Consider the following 20404-nt stretch of genomic DNA (forward strand, 5'->3'; position numbering starts at 1 on the left):
ATCAGACTATCTAACAGATACTGTATATTTGTGGGGGTACAGTGCGCAGCATTTTGACCTATTAAAAATCTTTTTCAAGAGAGATTCTGCAATCAATGTTGATCTTTTGTTAATTTATCGCCCATGATGGAAGGTGCCAATATGGAATTAAAATCCGTAGATCAAAATTTCGTCTTAAGTTTGGCAAAATCAAGAGAAAAAGTTGTATAGTAGTGGACTCCTCCAAAGTGAAGTACCATCAGGTGTTTCTGAAAGAGTAAGCAAGGTATGATATAGGTCCCCAAGTTCTATTAATGTCTTAATATCGGTGATTAGGTATGATCAAAGTAGTCTCAATAAACTATTCATTAAAACTCATTAGTCTAAGTGCGGAATTTCATAATAATATAAGAAGTTGAAATCTATGTCAAGTTGGATCAGGTCTTTTATGAAAGAAGAAAGAGATTTTGTATGTAGATCTAGAGTATTTGATTAATCATTATGTGATAAGAGAGGGTTGTGTTTAGGGGTTGAGTGAAATGAAAAAAGGTTCTCAATGATAAGGGTATTGATATTGTACGGTAGCTATAGAAGTGATTGGTAAACATACATTAGATAGGTCAATAATAACTGTATAGTATCAATATAGGTACAATATATCATAATAATAACCCTTTTAACTTAATTCATTAGAATTTTGTCAGTGCTATAGATAGCTGTCTGGCTATAATCATAAGTAAAACCTACTTTAAGGAAGTCTTGTTAGTCATTAATCTTAAGGTAAATTTTTTTAAACTTATTTTAAGTAATTTTTTTTTTAAATTCTTTTCCTGAGTGGGATTTGACATTTTTTTTTTTAAATATTTTATAATTTGAAATTGTTTTGACAAATCCTAAATCAATTTCGATGATTTGCTTTTAAGACAACAAAGTGAAGTAATCACATTTAGTCCAAATGAAACAATTTTTGGCTGAAAAAAATTGTGTCAGAAAATTATTTCATTATGTCTTCTTATTAGTGCTGGCATGATGTATCAGTGAATCGACGTCATGTATCGATACTTGGCGATACATTTTATTCCATGAAAAAGTGGGGATATTTATAAGTTGTTTTATAATAAAAAATTTTTTTCCACTGAAATTGTTAAAAACTTTTTACAAGACAGTGGACGCTAACCACTCTTATCAACTCCTATTAATATAATATAGAAACTTTGAAGATAAAATGTTAATTTAAATCCCATTACCCTATATCGTATATGTATCATATCGTGACCCTTGTATCGCGATGTGTATCGTATCGTGACCCTTGTATCGCGATGTGTATTGTATCGTGACCCTTGTATTGCAATATGTATTTGCAATTCTTTACTGGTTAATAAAATAAGACAAGAAATTTGAAAGTGGCAGAGGGGTATGCTGAAGGTACAGAAATGACAAAGGGGACTCTCCATGCTAAACATTGAAAATTAAAAAGTGTGTGGATTGGTGGGGGGATGAGGTAAAGCAGGTCTGTCTCTTTTTGTAGGGGGTAATTGAAAAGCCACTGCAAACGATACATTTAGTTGCTGAGTCTTCTATCTGGAATTCTATTTTATTTTATAGAAGAAATTTTTATTGAGTATGATAACACAATAATATTGAAGAATGTTTCCAAGTAGTTGCATTGATTTCTTAGGGCATTGTAAAGATATTGTGGAATTTGAAATTTTCAATAGATTCAGTCAAGGTGAATGTAATTCTAGATAATTATAGCTTCAGTCTAAATCAGATTACCAATACATTTCTTTTATTGGAGATTCAAATTTTTTTTTTATTTTGTCATATATAGAAAGATCACTCAAACGTATTCAATAAATAAATCTATACTAACAAAAGTATGTTTTCAAGAGATTACTTATTTCTATGGACCCAATTTTCAAGTCAGTTACAAATTTGGGAACCAGCTACAGTTTGAATAATGATAATTTCTAAATCGATGGACTATATTGATGCGAAAGTTTCTAAATATGTTGGATACATTTTCAAAAAATTGCTAAAGTTTCTTAAATGTGGGATAAATTTTCAAGACATTGCTAAAGTCTCTAAATATGTGAAATAAATTTTCAAAAGATTGCTAAAGTTTCTTAAAATGTGGGATAAATTTTCAAGACATTGCTAAAGTTTCTTAAAATGTGGGATAAATTTTCAAGAGATTGCTAAAGTCTCTAAATATGTAGGATTCATTTTCAAGAGATTGCTAAAGTCTCTAAATATGTGAAATAAATTTTCAAAAGATTGCTAAAGTTTCTTAAAATGTGGGATAAATTTTCAAGACATTGCTAAAGTTTCTTAAAATGTGGGATAAATTTCCAAGAGATTGCTAAAGTTTCTGAATATGTGGGATAAATTTCCAAGAGATTGCTAAAGTCTCTAAATATGTGGGATTCATTTTCAAGAGATTGCTAAAGTCTCTAAATATGTGGGATAAATTTCCAAGAGATTGCTAAAGTTTCTGAATATGTGGGATAAATTTCCAAGAGATTGCTAAAGTCTCTAAATATGTGGGATTCATTTTCAAGAGATTGCTAAAGTTTCTGAAGATGTGGGATAAATTTCCAAGAGATTGCTAAAGTTTCTGAATATGTGGGATAAATTTCCAAGAGATTGCTAAAGTCTCTTAAAATGTGGGATAAATTTTCAAGAGATTGCTAAAGTCTCTAAATATGTGGGATTCATTTTCAAGAGATTGCTGATGTCTCTAAATATGTGGGATTCATTTTCAAGAGATTGCTAAAGTTTCTAAATATGTGAAATAAATTTTCAAAAGATTGCTAAAGTTTCTTAAAATGTGGGATAAATTTTCAAGACATTGCTAAAGTTTCTTAATATGTGGGATAAATTTTCAAGAGATTGCTAAAGTCTCTAAATATGTGGGATTCATTTTCAAGAGATTGCTAAAGTTTCTAAATATGTGAAATAAATTTTCAAAAGATTGCTAAACTTTCTTAAAATGTGGGATAAATTTTCAAGAGATTGCTAAAGTCTCTAAATATGTGGGATTCATTTTCAAGAGATTGCTAAAGTCTCTAAATATGTGGGATTCATTTTCAAGATATTGCTAAAGTTTCTAAATATGTGAGATAAATTTCCAAGAGATTGCTAAAGTTTCTAAATATGTGGGATAATTTCCAAGAGATTGCTAAAGTTTCTTAAAATGTGGGATAAATTTTCAAGAAATTGCTAAAGTTTCTTAAAATGTGGGATAAATTTTCAAGAGATTGCTAAAGTCTCTAAATATGTGGGATTCATTTTCAAGAGATTGCTAAAGTCTCTAAATATGTGGGATTCATTTTCAAGAGATTGCTAAAGTTTCTAAATATGTGAGATAAATTTCCAAGAGATTGCTAAAGTTTCTTAAAATGTGGGATAAATTTTCAAGAGATTGCTTAAGTTTCTAAATATGTGGGATAAATTTTCAAGAAATTGCTTAAGTTTCTAAATATGTGGGATAAATTTTCAAGAACTTGCTAAAGTTTCTTAAAATGTGGGATAAATTTTGAAGAAATTGCTGAAGTTTCTAAATATGTGGGATAAATTTTCAAGAGATTGCTAAAGTCTCTAAATATGTGGGATAAATTTTCAAGAGATTGCTAAAGTCTCCAAATATCTGGGCTGAATGTTCAAGAGATTGAATGGGATAATTTTCAAGAGATTGATTTAGTCTAAGAGACTGCTTAAGCAGACTTTCTTTTAATCCAATTTGTTTCCTATTTTCAGGTCAAGATCATGGATAAGAAAACTGATTACAAAAATGTTACTAGTAGAATTGGTTCCAAGGATAAGATCACACACAAACCAGGTCAGTTTCTGCTTGAGTTTCATGTAGAGGTATATTCACAAGTTTTGAAACATCAGACAACATGTAAAAGAAGATGGATTAGGCATCTTGGGTTGAAATAGTTCAAATTTGCTGCTCAATGGATGTCTTTTGAATGAAATCGTTTCCATGAATTCGACAAGTTTGTATATGTGATTCTCTGGTGTAATAAACTTATTGCAAGTCATCTTTCTTATAGAACCAAGTACACTTGTTGATGATTTGGATGGATGTTTGCAGATTACCACTCAGAGCATCCAATATCATCATCCATTATTGAGGTTTTTTTTGAACAATAGTGTCAGTTATGCATACATCATTTATTCATTTTGACTTCTCAAGTTGACCAATGAAGAATCTTGAAATTATTTAGTAGTTATCCAGTCATGGAACCTTGAACCACAGGAATACTACTTCTTTCAGGGGGTGGAAATGTCAAGATTGAAACCAAGAAAGTGGAAGTGACACAAGTCAAGTCCAAAATTGGCTCGATGGATAATGCCAAACACAAGCCAGCTGGAGGGGAACGCAAGGTACAATTATAATCAGTTTAGAGGTTCTTGGTGTGCATTTTGTTTTAATTTTTTGTTTGGTGTGCTTTTTTGCTTTTATTCTTAACCCCACTTTTGGCTTACATTTTCCATCTTGGGTGTGAAAATTTCCTTGTGTTGGGCTTAATTATTCACATCTGGTTGTAGAATTTAATATTCATAAGTTTTGCTATTTCAACGGCAGACATTCGAAATGAAATAGTAAAGATTTAAACTAGAAAATATGCTTCATGTCATTAAGGATCTAATGTACATTTTGCCTTCCTTTTTCAAAGCATTTTCTTTCAATTCTGTCATAATATGTCTTTGCTTTTGAGAATTGGGATAAGAAATTGAAAGAAAATGTATTTTAGATGTTTTTATAGTTTAGTTTTTATCATCATCATGAATCATGACAACTAAAATTAGAAAAAAACACATGTAGTACAGGCTTTAACATGCATTTTGAAATAACATAGAGGCTTTGCTGAGAGTTAAAATTTGACTGCATAATTTTGCACTTTATTTCAACACTCAAGTTTACAGGATAGTGATATTGATGTACACAGAAAAAAAGTAGGTCACACAGCACATGCATGTGCATAAAAATGCTTTTCAAAGAATTGTGGTGCATATTTTTAATAGATCGAAAGTAAGAAATTGGAATGGAAGGTAGAGTCAAGGATTGGTTCCCTGGACAATGCCAAACACAGGGCAGGTGGTGGCGATAAGAAGGTAGGTCACTATGGTAACGCATTTTACTGCAAGTCGTTTAAATTTCAGATTTTGTTCCCTGTCCGACTTCATTTCATTGATTTTTCTCACTTTGATGTTTTTATTTTGAGCATGATTTTTTTAATTGTTTTCCCTGCTTGGTTTGTCACTTTTGATTTTACTAATACATCTACCAATAATCCTTAATTGGTGAAAAAAATGGCTGCTTTTATCAATGTTGGACTATCAGCTAATTAAGGGTTATATTGTTAGAGGAATTTACTTGTAGTTATTAGAAACATTAGTAGTAGTAGTGTACTTATAACGTGTTTTGAATCTATTTCCCTTAAGTATTTCCAACTTTTGTTTTTTTTACCTAAATTTATGAATGCTGTCAATTATCTGTTTAACAGTTATCCTTCCTTTGATTGTGATTTTTACATCCAGTCTGAAAAAACCTTGGACAAAATAAAAAGGTCATGATATATGGAAATATAGCCTCATTATGCAAGGACAATGCTGGAAACAAATCTGCAAATAAGTCACATGTCATAATGTGCTGCAATTAGAATTCTGAAGTGTGATTGCTTTGCTGCAATTAGAATTCTGAAGTGTGATTGCTTTGCTGCAATTAGAATTCAAAAGTGTGATTGCTTTGCTGCAATTAGAATTCTGAAGTGTGATTGCTTAGCAGCACATTAGAATTCTGAAGTGTGATTGCTTTGCTGCAATTAGAATTCTGAAGTGTGATTGCTTAGCAGCACATTAGAATTCTGAAGTGTGATTGTTTTTCTGCAATTAGAATTCTGAAGTGTGATTGTTTTGCTGCAATTAGAATTCTGAAGTGCGATTGCTTTGCTGCCATTGGAATTCTGAAATTTGATTGCTTAGCAGCACATTAGAATTGTGAAGTGTGATTGCTTAGCAGCACATTAGAATCTAAAGTGTGATTGCTTTGCTGCAATTAGAATTCTGAAGTGTGATTGCTTAGCAGCACATTAGAATTCTGAAGTGTGATTGCTTTGCTCCAATTAGAATTCTGAAGTGTGATTGCTCAGCAGCACATTAGAATCTAAAGTTCACCTGTAGGAGACAATCACTTTCCATTGGACTTGATAGAGCTTATATGGGCAAATATCTTTCTGATCTGAAAATAGGAAATAAACTTCTATGATAAGTAAAATATTTTGGGAAACAGAAATATAAAATTAAATAGGGATTAATAGACAATTACTGTATGAGAAATTAGTATTATTCAAGTTGGCTTCATTTTCATGAATATCATCAATTTGCCAATCAAATAATTCATATTATCAACATACAAAGATAACATATTTATAAGACACAGGAATCAATGAATTCTTAGGAAAAAATCTACAAAAATTAATGCCAAAAAAATCATTTAATAGTATACAACTATGTTGTTCGAAATCTAATTTAAAAGTGTTACATTTAGATTGAAAGCAAGAAATTGGATTGGAAGACAGAATCTAAGATAGGATCTTTGGACAATGCTACTCATAAAGCAGGAGGAGGTGAAAGGAAGGTAGGTTTGTCGAACTGGTTTCAAGATTTAGGTTTTTGAACTCTCTGGGTTTGGTATTAAATCCCTACCAGCCAACCTTGTCACCCAGAAGGTTATGGATCATGAATTTTTGTGGAAAATTATGGAATTCTTTGAAATAGTTTGAGACTTAGGAAATCTGGATATTATTCAGACAACATTTTTTTATTGGCTTTTATCATTAATATAGCCACTTCAGTTAGGGTCTAACGACAGCCCTCTTGAATGTTCATCAATTTAACCTTTTGACCTAACTCGATGACATTTGCTTTACAAATCAAATTTTTACCCTCTCCAGCGCTAGCATTTTGTGATGGGGTGTTAGGTCAAAAGGTTAAATTGATGAATGTTCAAGAGGGCTATTGTTAGACCCTAAGTAAAGTGGCTATATTGAAAATAAAAGCTATAAAAGTGGAAGCAGAGTTTTGGTCTACTTTTAATTAGAATGGAATACATGGCCATAATATAGATACTAATTTCAAAATCTTAACTTTTTAAACTTTCTGTTACTGAGGTTGGGTGATTGGGATTTGATATCAACCCAAATTTTGGTTGGACTGGATTTAGACTTGTGTCTTATGTTTTATGCTTTGTGCTTGATGGAACAAAATCTAACTAGATCTCGCTTTGTGCTAAAAGCTTCAAGTTTGCTATTATTGGTTTCAAATGAAAGCTTGTGTGGAATTCAAAATAGTTTAATTACAGCAGTTCACCAAAGAAGTTGACATTCTCAAAGGACAAAAACTTGACTTAAACCATGATCAAGAAACATCATATCATTCAAAAGGGTTCATTCATTTTCATTTTAAGATAGAAACATATAAATGTGAATGGAAAACCGAGTCTAAAATTGGGTCGTTAGAAAATGCATCACATGCACCAGGTGGAGGGGATGTGAAGGTAAAAACCATAAGATGTCCTTAAATGTTTGGAATGTTTTATATCTTGTGTTAACTCATATGTCAAACATTTAAAGAATGCCGTTTTATGGATATACCAGATACATTGTACTGCATGAATAAGGGAATCGAGTTTTCTCGTTGTAGACACTTCTAAAATGCATGTTATTGTAGATCTTCTCGAAAATCTTCCTGCAATGGATTATATCTCCAAACTTTACTATAATTTTAGTTCTGACAACACATTTATTTTCATTAAAATCCTTCATAACCTGTCTATAAAGACTGTTCTAAGAATCAATTTGACTGAAAACCCAAGCAACTTTTTCATCCAATCAGCATAGTGACTGAATTTTCTCACTTAATTGTTAAGAATTTCAGAATCATGTGACATTTTGACTGACAGCAAATGTTCTATTATAAGTGAGATAGATCATATGGAGTCAAATTTTAGTGGTTAAGAAATTGGCAGTGGGAGCACAGCATATACTTAAATAGAAAAGGGACCATCCCTTACTGAGTGAGACTTAAGAAAGCAATGGTTGATACAAACTACATCAAGAAATGAAAGTCTGTTATCACATAAATCAGTAAAATATATAGAAAAAAATAACCAACATCATCATCATCAAGATATAGAGAATAGAAAATAGAGATTTTCAAAGTATCCAAAATTTTCTGTTAATTATATATGACAAAAATCAGAAGTTTGTTGTAACCTGGTCTGGATTTTACTCAAATAAAGCATGGATGTTGTTTAAAGTGTGTTATATAGAAAGTTCAATAGCAACTGATTAATGTTAAATAAACTTGTTGTTTTAAAACCTATGACAAATTTGTATGTGGTGTAGTATTTCACTATGATTCCATCAGCGATTGATAAGGCCTCCAAAAATCTGTGGTGGCATACTTGTAAAGTTTCATCATTGTTTTATCCGATGAACAGTGTTGTCAAAACCTCTGTATGATATAATTTATAATGTATGTAATTGTCAAAATAAGTCCAATTCAAAATTACTTAGGTTTTTTGTGCATAGTCACTTTGGTTCGCATTACTTTTGCACTCACTCTTAATTACTGTGACTGCATATACACCATCAGCAGCATTTTCTTATGGTCTTAATAGGATACATAGTTTCTTCAAATTGACGTCTTTGTGTTAATGCTTGCATGCCATACCACTATCAGCAATTGATCTCCTTATAATGTTGAAGATGTTACTCTTTCTTTGATGATCACATCCTGTCAAAAGTTTGATGCTGAAGATGTAACTCTTTTGCTATTGCATGTAGACACAAGGTGCACATTATATGGGTCTCATTAAAGGGGCAGAGGCGGCATTTTGGGGGGTTGATTTTACTCTTGAATATATGAAAATAGTCTCCAGAAAATCGTATAATTCCTGTAAAAATACTTCAAACTAAAAATTTTACTCACTATTTCTATATATGTTTTTTCTATATATCACAGAGTATCGTAAATTGACGAGTCATCATTTTAACATTTAACACCGATAATTCTGGTCACACATTGATTTGAAGGCTCAAATTTCGACGATGAGCTGTGATCACTATTACTGATAAACTTAGCTTAAAATTCTCGTTTCTGAGACTAAAGTATGATTGGTAAAAAAAAATGGCGCCTCTGTCCCTTTAAACCACATACAATAATGAATATGATGTTAAAGTTCAGGAAAATAAAAGGTTGCTTTTTCACGCTTGCATGCTGGTGTGGCTTTATTTCTTACTTGCTTCTTTTTATTTGCATTCATTTAGATTGAAACCAAAAAATTAGATTTTAAAGATAAAGCTCAGTCTAAATGTGGGTCTATGGATAATGCTACCCACAAAGCTGGCGGTGGGGATAAAAAGGTAACATCATTCTCATTTCCTCATTGGGCACCTCATACTTTTACAATGTGATAGACCTGACTTTGGTATAGATTCAAAATCCAAATTCCAAGACATAGCCTACTGCTGTTTTTCTATTCCAATATCTGCATCTTTCATACTTGTGCCCTTTTTTTTTTCTTGAGGCAATGTATGCTTCATTGGTTGATTATTCGTTGCCCACTATATAGTGTTGCTTGCCTTATTTTGGCCAACAAGCTTAAGAATTCAGCATTTAAAGCTGAATACTTAATTTCTGAGGCACTTGCTCTGAACAAAAATTGTTCAGCTGATAAAAGTCTTTAGGCCTTTCATAATAAAAAAAATTCTTCAGATCAATGGCAATAATCAGGTCTATCACATGTTTTAGCACATTCTCACTTTTTATGTCATTTCATGGTGGTGGTGGTTACTTATTTTGGATGGCATGAATATTTTGGGCTGATAATTTGACTGTGTTAGTGCTAAGTAGCACAATACATAGGCTAATCTAATGCTTAAATTACTAATATAAAAATTCTGGATGAAAATGCCATTAAGCTGGTAGAGCCAATAGTTTACACAAAATTATACTTGTTCTCAAAGTTTACGGTAATCTCAAGCCATATTCTGTTTTTCTACGGCCAGGATGGTTTTCAGCTTCCCAAAAATTGATAAAAATTGCTTTAGTTCCTACAAAGTCTATGTTATCTGAGCTCCTTTTAAGGAAGTAGACTTATCTGAAAGGCTAAGCATTTCTTCTCATTTTAGCAAGACACAATTGTGTTTTCTACAGAAAGTAAGGTGTATTTCAAAATCAATTTTATACTAGATTTCTGAAAGCTGAAAACCATATGATTAACTGAAAAATATAGTAGAATGCTTGGCATTACACAAAACGTTTTGACATTTGAAAAAAAAAGGTATCACATCATCATAAATATCATATACTTTTTTTTTTTTTTTCTTCAAAATTTTTTTTTTCTCATTTTTTTTTTCAATTTTGTGATTTTTGTCAGATCTATTCTGAAAAAGTAAGTTTCAAAGAAAAAGCATCGAGTAAATGTGGGTCGTTAGATAATGCCGAACATAAGGCTGGTGGTGGGAACAAAAAGGTAATTTTCTACTTCTAGAAAATATTAGTTACCACATTGAAGTACTATAAATCCATTTAAAGGGACTACAATTTCTATATATATCAGAGTATCTTAAATTGACGAGTCGTCATTTTAACATTCAATTGCGGATAATTCCGAACACACATGGATTTCAAGGCTCAAATTTCGATGGTGAGCTGTGAACACTATTAATGATTGGCTTAACTAAAAAATTACCCTTTCTCAGATTAAAGGATGATTGGTCAAAAAGAATGGTCCAACTGTCCCTTTAAATATTATGTTATACAAAACAAATGTCTATGCACATCTGGGAAATCCACCAAAAGCCATAGTTACCTAATGGTAGATCATGTATATTTGGACAGCATTGCATATCTGAAATGTTTCAGAATATAAGAAGGAACAGCCTTAAATTGGCACTTGACAATAACTCAATGTACAATTGTTAATTTGACCTTAAAGTACTTAAACTATATTATAATCAGCACAACATTAGCTTGAGTTGCCAGTTTTCAACTGATCTTGATCTCTAAGTCATAGTTTGAAATTCAACATAGTCAAGATGAAATCAATCTATGTTTATGTCATTGAGAATGAAAAACAATAAAACAGTACTTTCTGTGGACTGATCCTACCAATATTGGTTTTTATTTGTAAAGAGTTGGATCTCTTAACTGACTTCAAAGATACTTTTTATACAGTAAAGTTTGTAAACTAAAGACAAGTCTATGCTAAATAGAAATAAACTAAACTATCATTAACTGTGACTGTTTGTAAGGAATACTCAGATGTACAAAGATATCAAAACTGCTGCATGTTATTATTTCTATAATAGTATATATACACTGCAAAAGCTTAATTGCTTTTTTCTACACTAACATTTTTAATTGTATTGCATGATTTTTATTGCATTTTATTTTTTGTTCACACAATGAAGCATGTTTTGTTTTTATTTTTAATTTAGCATGTTTAATTTTAGATTGAAACCAAAAAATTAGATTTTAAAGATAAAGCCCAGTCTAAATGTGGGTCTATGGATAATGCTACCCACAAAGCCGCAGGTGGGGATAAAAAGGTACAAAATTAAGCTAGAATTAGAGTAGAATTTTTTTTCCAAATGAAAATGCTCAGATTTTAAAAGTAGTTAAATGAACAGTAGACATTTAAAATTCATTTAAATTTTGAAAAAGAAATTTTTTTTATTAATTACTAAATTTTGATGACCTTGTTTATTTTCATAGATTGAAACCCAAAAATAAGTATTTGAAAAAGAATTTTTTTTTTACTGATTACAAAATTTTGATGACCTTGTTTATTTTCATAGATTGAAACCCAAAAATTAGATTTTAAAGATAAAGCCCAGTCTAAATGCGGGTCTATGGATAATGCTACCCACAAAGCCGCAGGTGGCGATAAAAAGGTACAAGTTAGTTAAGCAAGAATTAACATAGAATTTTTTCTAAATAAAAATGCTCAAAAGTAGCAAAATGAACAGTAGACATTTGAAATTCATTTAAGTTTTGAAAAATTTTTTTCATTAATTACTAAATTTTGATGACCTTGTTTATTTTCTTAGATTGAAACCTAAAAATAAGTTTTTGAAAAAGAATTTTTTTTTTTATTAATTACTAAATTTTGATGACCTTGTTTATTTTCTTAGATTGAAACCTAAAAATAAGTTTTTGAAAAAGAATTTTTTTTTTTATTAATTACTAAATTTTTATGACCTTGTTTATTTTCTTAGATTGAAACCTAAAAATAGGTTTTGAAAAAATTTTTTTTATTAATTACTAAATTTTTATGACCTTGTTTATTTTCTTAGATTGAAACCTAAAAATAAGTTTTTGAAAAAGAATTTTTTTTTTTACTAATTACTAAATTTTGATGACCTTGTTTATTTTCATAGATTGAAACCCAAAAATTAGATTTTAAAGATAAAGCCCAGTCTAAATGCGGGTCTATGGATAATGCTACCCACAAAGCCGCAGGTGGCGATAAAAAGGTACAAGTTAGTTAAGCAAGAATTAACATAGAATTTTTCTAAATAAAAATGCTCAAAAGTAGCAAAATGAACAGTAGACATTTGAAATTCATTTAAGTTTTGAAAATTTTTTTTATTAATTACTAAATTTTGATGACCTTGTTTATTTTCTTAGATTGAAACCTAAAAATAAGTTTTTGAAAAAGAATTTTTTTTTTTATTAATTACTAAATTTTGATGACCTTGTTTATTTTCTTAGATTGAAACCTAAAAATAAGTTTTTGAAAAAGAATTTTTTTTTTTATTAATTACTAAATTTTTATGACCTTGTTTATTTTCATAGATTGAAACCTAAAAATAAGTTTTTGAAAAAGAATTTTTTTTTTTATTAATTACTAAATTTTGATGACCTTGTTTATTTTCATAGATTGAAACCCAAAAATTAGATTTTAAAAACAAAGCCCAGTCTAAATGTGGGTCTATGGATAATGCTACCCACAAAGCCGCAGGTGGGGATAAAAAGGTACAAAATTAAGCTAGAATTATAGTAGAATTTTTTTCTTAATAAAAAAAATTGCTAAATGAAAAAAAGACATTTTTTTTTTTATTAATTATTACATTTTGATGACCTCGTATTTTTTCTTAGATTGAAACCCAAAAATTAGAATTCAAGGGAAAAGCCCAGTCAAAATGTGGGTCTATGGATAATGTTACCCACAAAGCTGGCGGTGGGGATAAAAAGGTAGCCCAGTAGTAGAAATAGTTTAGTGTATTTTATTGGTTTATTTCAAATATTTCAATATTTTTTTCAAAAAGTTCATATTACATCGAAAAAATCCCTTATGAATTTTTTTAGATTTTAGTTGAAAATTTGATGCTCTCGATTTTTGAATAAATTTAGTTTTTCTAGTATTTTGTTATATTTTGTTATATTTTGTTATATTTTTGAGTATTGCCAACAATCAGCTGATAGTTGATTTCAATTTATTGCAAAATTCCTATTGTAAAAGTATAATTTGAAAAGCAGTGATATTTTTTCTTATTTCTCATATATTCTAATATTAAATGAAAAATGAAAACTGAATAAAATATTATGTAAATGTTCCTGTCTCAGCAATAGTATTGAAAATGCATGGAAATTGCATGTTGTGTTTGTGTTTACTGTGTATTTGTTAATTTTAGATTGAGACCCAAAAATTAGATTTTAAAGATAAAGCTCAGTCTAAATGTGGGTCTATGGATAATGCTACCCACAAAGCTGGTGGTGGGGATAAAAAGGTACAAAAAGTAGAAAAATAATATGTAGAGGTAGAAAACTAGGTGTGAAATATTTTAAAAACATAGTTCAGGTCTTTTGTAGGCTAGCTTTCATTCTTTTTCAGATTTTTTTTCCAGGTTACCCTTCCTCTTATAACTCTTTATATTTACTGTAGTTTTGTTGATTTACGTTTTAATAGTTAATTAAACAATTTTCTAGAATACTAATAACATGAAAAAAAACGGTGGATGTTTTATTTAGCTAATTAATATATTTTTTACTATTAATTGGTGTAGAATGATGTCAAAAATTGTCTTACAAATACTTACATACAGGCATATTAACTGAGTTTCCACTGAGGGCAAAAGTGGGCTTTAAGCTAGTTTTAAGCTAGCTTTCTTGTGTTTCCACAGGGCAAATTGCCGAACCATTATGGTTTGGGAAATGTAAACCTCTCTTTCGGGGGCATACTGGGCTTTCCAGTCTATTGCATTTTTACAGTCTTGTACATCATGAGTTGTAAATAATGTGCGACTTTGTGATCGAGGCTAAAATCGTTCAGTAACCAGTTAAACTCTGTGTAAACGCAACACGTTTGACAATAAAGCTGGCTCTAAGCTGACTTTTCTTAACGATTCTTAGTGGAAACACGGTTATTGTATCTTCAGCCCTTAATTGTCTAAGTTTTGACATTTAACCTTTGAAGGACTGGTGACCTGACATGTATTAATACATGTAATAATTTAACCTTAGCTTAACCTTTTCATTCATTCATTCTTTTATTCATTCATCACTCATATCCCCTGATAAAAGATTTTTCCTACAATCATGTGTAAAGAAGGGAGTACATCTTCAATCATTAAAAAACTAACAGATTTAGATATTCTGTTTGTTTTGTTTTTTTCCTGTGGGTTAACCCTTTGAACCCTGAGTTTAAATGAAATATAACGTCATATACCCTGAACTCCAAGTAATCAAAGTAAAAACGTATGATGTTAATGTTGTATGCCGGCTGCTCGGGTAAATATTGCGTTAGTGTGTAGTCAGTAAACAGGTCGCTAGGATTCAAAGAGTTAAGCTAATTTTTCTAGTCCCATATTCTTAAATCAAGTAAGTAACCCACAGAAAATTGGTGTTCAGAGATTTTAATTGGTTGAATTAGTGAACTCTTCTTAGATATAATGTCATCGGATCTGTATTGACCTAAGTAACCCACAGAAAAGAATAAAACAGAATATCTAAAGTTGTATATTAATTAGATTGCCTCGTCTTAGTTAATTTATTCAGTTTGTTGCTTATCTGCTGTTCATCATGCTTTTTAGCTTATCTTTTTGTATTTTGTTTCTTAAACCAGATATTAAGTGAGAAAGTTGAATGGAGAGCTGAATCTAGAATAGGATCATTAGATAACGCCAAACATTCACCTGGAGGGGGTAACGTACAAGTAATACAACATTTCTTTATGTTTTATTCTTGTATTATCCATAATAACGTAACTGTGGTAAAATTGCAGCAAGGTATGACCTAGGCGTAAAACTCGAAAGTCAGGGGTTAACTTGGAAAAAGTGTCTAAATGCCTAAACCTAGACGCCATTTTTTTTCTGACATGTGAAAATCAAAAAAGAGCAATAGCAATGTCTTGGCAAGATTTCCCTCAGTGCACACTTCATGGTATTGCCTGTTCTTATTAGCTCGAACATGCAATAAATGTAATTGTAAAATGTAAAACCTTTGGATTTATGTACAATGGGAGAAGGGATTATCTTGTGTTACGTTGCTATCCAGCACATTCACCTAAATCTTATTTTCTTTGACTCACAGATGTGATTGAAACTCAAAAAAGTTTACATAAGGTCTACATATTTTGCTGCTTTTTTGCCCAATGTTTTATTTCAGATTAGGAACTAGAAAACCAAAAAGAAAATCACCCATTATGTAATCTTACTGAAATAAAACTGAAAATTTGAGAAATTAATTGTAATGTAAATTATGTGAGATTGAGAAAATGGTTTTGCTTAATTTAGAACGCTTATTGCATGGTTTTTATTTTAAGTTGAGCTTTTCAGAGCTTTTTCTATTGTTTGCTTCAGATTCATTCAGAAAAATTAGAATTTAAAGAAAAAGCAGAATCAAAATGTGGTTCGCTTGATAACGCTTCTCACAAACCTGGTGGAGGGGATAAAAAGGTACTGGTATCCATCCCATAGCTCTTGTTGATTTTGATGAAACTAACAATTTTGCGTCCTGTACTGGATATTCAAGGGGTTTTCTAGCCTTTTTATGTGTATTGGAGATATGTTTAGCTTTCAATGGCATCAATTGGTTTCCTGTCAGATGTCTGTTGTTCCAGCAAGTCCAAAACAATCTTGATCAGAGGAAGTCAAAGGATCAATATATGTAGACTGTAATGATCAAAATAAATTAAAAACTTAAAAGTAGCTTTAAGTTTTTGATATTTTTTCTGTTTAACATTCATGTATTTTCATTTTAGTTTGGTGGTGCTGACATTTTCTAGCAGTCAGAAATGGATCTGAAAAAACTATGATTTTACATACATTTTTCATTCTTTTACAGATTCATGATGAAAAAGTAGATTTTGCATCCAATGCTACATCAAAATGTGGATCATTAGATAATGCTGATCACCAACCAGAAGGTGGGGATCAATAATGAGGTATGTTCTTGAGACAAAATAAATCACGGATTTTGATCAAGATATTACGAACTTCGTAATAGATTTTTTGTATCATTGGAGATTTTGATTGGATAGTATGCTTGGATATACAGCCAATCGGAGCCCTCTATTACATATACAGCCATTGTTTACAGTCTGTCTTTCTGATGAGGGTTTTGATTGGTTTATTACTTACAATCCAACCAAATCACTTCATTTACAAGCTGCCATGATACAAAAGAGTTCCCATGATGTCATGGTAAGGTATTTGACAAAGTTTATAAAAACTTGACTTGTATTGCTTCTATTCTGTGAATTAATACATCCATTTGAGATCTGTAAAATCTTCAAATCCTGAGTACAATAGTAACAAATATTTTGTTAAGATTTAGAAGTTAAAAAACCATTTTTGTTGTATTGTGACATAATTTGAACACAGTACTATAGAGTAAGCTAACTGATGATTATCAGCTGGTAAAGCAAATACTTACACAATCATATCCCTTTAGATTTCCAATAAATAAGCCATTCTATATAGATTATTGCCTAAAATTTAATTAATAAAAAAATTGTTTATTCTAAGAAGTATTAATTCTTTTAAAGATGGGTTTCCCTATTTTTTAGTGTCAAATTAAGTAAACTTTTTGATTAATTGGTGTTTCTAATGAATTATCATGTATTTTTGATCATATCATTATGTTCTTATAGATATGATTAAGATTTTTAACCAATCATAAATGTCCATGTATGATAGTCTGGATAAACAAAAAAGGACTTTTTGACCTTTCTTGATCAGTCATTCTTTGGAATTGTGCTGGTTATTCTCTTCTAATTTTGCTAATTGGACATGAGAGACAAACTAGTATTTTCCAAGTCATTAGAACACCTCTACTTTCTATTCATATAAGTATTAGCATTTTCATTTTCATAAATAAATAAGGGAACCCATCTTTAACAATCCTAATAAAATTTGATAACATGTGTAACATAACAAAATGTATTATCATTTCTTTCTAAGACGCTCAATTAACCAGATAAATAAGGTTAAAGGTACAATTTTTCAATAGTTACTATGTGACTAATGTGATATCGAAAGCCTAGGTGTCGCCACTAGACAAATACCTTTTAATCCAATACATAATACCTCTTTAATTGCTACATAGTGAATATATGTTATCGCTATTTATTTGAATAGATACAATACAATGAAAAGCCTTTGATACTAAAGAAAACTTTGCCCCTTTTTTGATCAACTAATGTCACTTAGTTACAATACAATTGGACTAGAGATCTAGGGTTGAAGGTTTAACAAGATTTCTGCGACCTTTTTGAAGTGTGCACTGTTTAATAAGGATTTGTTTTATAAAGATTACTTAGCTATATGAATGAAGCGAAGCAAAATTATAAAGGAGTTTTTTCAGTGTAATAGTTTCCAAAAATGGATTTAAAAAAGGTGTAACAAGACATAGGACTGGATAACTGGATAAAATCAAAATGGAGGTCACAGGTTCTTCTACTGTGAAAATTGGACCAGAATATAAAAGATATAAACCAAACATAGGCAAGGATCCTACAGGGGGAATGAGATTTGCTCCTATAAGAAGAGTAGAATATCTCAGTAATAATGAAATCACAGATGAAAATCCTTATTTGGATGTAAAACAACGGAATGATGGACAGTTTGTGGTGGTAGAAAAATATCCAATGACTCATCGCAATAGAAATGTTGGAAGAGTCACCAATGTTCAAGCATCTCTGGCAAACTCTGGGGTGAAATTTCGAACGATAAAACCCAGATGGGTATATGCCATTAATGGTGAATTTTTGGGTCGGACTGATGCACTGAAATTGCCTTCTGTGGATTTAGGGTGGACTAAAAAGTCTAAATGTGGCTCAATGGACCAGTATTACCACAAACCTGGAGGTGGCACAAAAAGAATATTCAGTGAAAGTCGTAAATGGAATGAAAATGCCAAATCAAAAGTTGGATCTTTAGAAAATGTTAGTTTTGGAAAGTTTCGAAGTCGTAGTTATCCTTCTTATGAAAATTATGGTTTGTATTTGCCTGATATTTCTCCACGATTCGAAGCTCAGGCTCATACAGAATGTAGAAATAAGATACATTATATACCAGGCAAAGAGAACGTAAAACCTCCGCGAAATCCACGATATGAAGAGACTGAATCACATGTTCGTTCATTAGACAATATGCATCATATATCTCAGGGAGGAAACGTCATTCTGCCTAATTATAGGAAAGATTGGAAGGAACCCACAGAATCTAAAGTCAGATCTCTGGAGTTCATCCATCATCAACCTGGTGGCGGAAATTTCCAACTGCCTCAAATTCGGAAACAGAAGTGGACAGTTAAATCAAAAGTTGGATCATTGGACAATATACAGCATGAGCCAGATAAGCATCGCAAAAAAGTTCCTCATTTTCCAAAAACCTGGAAAGGCCATTCCAAAATTGGGTCTCTGGATAATATAAGTCATAAGCCTGCAGGAGGTCAGGTTTCTCTTCCTAAACGGTCTATTCGCTGGAGGGGTCGATCAAAGGTCAACTCCAAACCTCCAATTAAAACTATATATGAAAGAGAGGAATCTGATTATTCATTAGATTCTTTAGATTAGGTAAGACATTTAGATTAGGCTAAAAATAACTAATTAGTATGTATGTGGACTCCCTTAAACAGATAAAACAGATTGACAAATCTAGTCCCAGTCACTTGTTAATAAAATGTACCACCATAATTCATGTTCAATAAAGTTGAAATAAAAACTTTGGACTTTTAAAGGCAAAAGATTGAATGAAGTCTATCAACAGAGGAATTTTCTAGAAATTTCTGTTGTCTATAACAAGAGTTAATAAAGAAGTTGTCTTTCATAACATTAAAGGGACATGTGTGCCATTTATGGGGGTTGATTTGAATCAGAAGTTCTAGAAATGTAAGAAAATTGCTTTAAAAATACTTCAAACTAGGAATTTTGCTCACTACTTCTATATATATCTTAAATTGACGAGTATTCATTTTAACATTCAACGCAGTTAATTCTGGATACACATTGATTTGAAGGCTCAAATTTCGACGGTGAGCTGTGAACACTATTGCTGATTGGCGTAGCTAAAAAATTCCTGTTTCTGACACCAAAGTATGAATGGAGCACCTGACCCTTTAAGGCCAAAAAATAATATGTTTCATTATGTCTTTTAAAAAAAATCTTAAAAACAGTCACTGCTATTTTTGTCCATTTGAAGTCCATAGTTTTTTCTACCTGCTTTATGACTTCAAGTTATAGGCTATATGTAATTTCAATCTAATATAAAAAAATTCTGATATTTTCGACTTCATTATAATCTGACAAGTTTTGTACCACAGTCCTGTTATATTTAACCAATCAAAGCATGTACTGTAGGATCACTTTCTACCTTTTTTAAAGCAGTGATCAATTGTGGTATAACAAAATCATAAGTGGCTGTCATATTGCTCTACTTTGGATTTTGCTATCCCACAATTTGGAATCATTATAACAATGAGTACTTTATACTGGAAATAAATTAAAAAAGATAAAAAACAAGAAAGCAATCATAATATTCATGTCAAATGGGTCATTTAAGAGATGTGTTTTGAATGTCTTACCTTGTTACAAATTTGTGACATATTCTGTGAGTTCATGATTTTTGTGTAGGATATCGCCTTTAATTTTTGTCATTCTTTATATATTGCAGGTTCTGATGTAATTGCGATGTAAATTTAGTGATTTTCTGGTCTTTGAGATAATCAGGATTAGTGCCAGCGTCTACTTATCGAGAAAACTTTGTCCATATTCGTAATAGAGGAGTTCTGTAAAAATTTATCCAATATTTTCTTTTTTAATTTAATCAATTTTTGTCTTTTAATTATTTAAGACTTTCAGCATTATGGTATACACAGCCTTTGACATCACCTAAATGCTCTC

At 30.8% G+C, this 20404-nt stretch overlaps 3 protein-coding genes across 3 annotated transcripts; all 3 read left to right on the forward strand.

Annotated features, from left to right (window-relative positions):
- Positions 1–693: 693 nt before the first annotated feature.
- LOTGIDRAFT_217179 (hypothetical protein) lies at positions 694–13811 on the forward strand (the record flags this gene model as incomplete). The annotated part of the gene is made up of 8 exons (XM_009059080.1): positions 694–759; positions 3739–3820; positions 4262–4371; positions 6539–6628; positions 9321–9416; positions 11511–11606; positions 13159–13254; positions 13695–13811. Exons 2-8 carry the CDS (start codon positions 3748–3750, stop codon positions 13809–13811), a joined length of 678 nt encoding a protein of 225 aa, XP_009057328.1. The 5' UTR covers positions 694–759; positions 3739–3747.
- LOTGIDRAFT_121681 (hypothetical protein) lies at positions 13731–15977 on the forward strand (the record flags this gene model as incomplete). The annotated part of the gene is made up of 3 exons (XM_009059081.1): positions 13731–13790; positions 15125–15214; positions 15861–15977. Coding segments are annotated over 3 exons (267 nt in total), but the record flags the coding sequence as incomplete, so codon positions are not given.
- A 1961-nt stretch (positions 15978–17938) lies between these two features.
- LOTGIDRAFT_163029 (hypothetical protein) lies at positions 17939–19078 on the forward strand (the record flags this gene model as incomplete). Its single annotated transcript, XM_009059082.1, has 1 exon — positions 17939–19078. One exon carries the CDS (start codon positions 17939–17941, stop codon positions 19076–19078), a length of 1140 nt encoding a protein of 379 aa, XP_009057330.1.
- Between the last annotated feature and the right edge of the window lie 1326 nt (positions 19079–20404).

Source organism: Lottia gigantea (assembly GCF_000327385.1).
Source record: "Lottia gigantea unplaced genomic scaffold LOTGIsca_37, whole genome shotgun sequence".
Classification (NCBI taxonomy): Eukaryota; Metazoa; Mollusca; class Gastropoda; family Lottiidae; genus Lottia; species Lottia gigantea.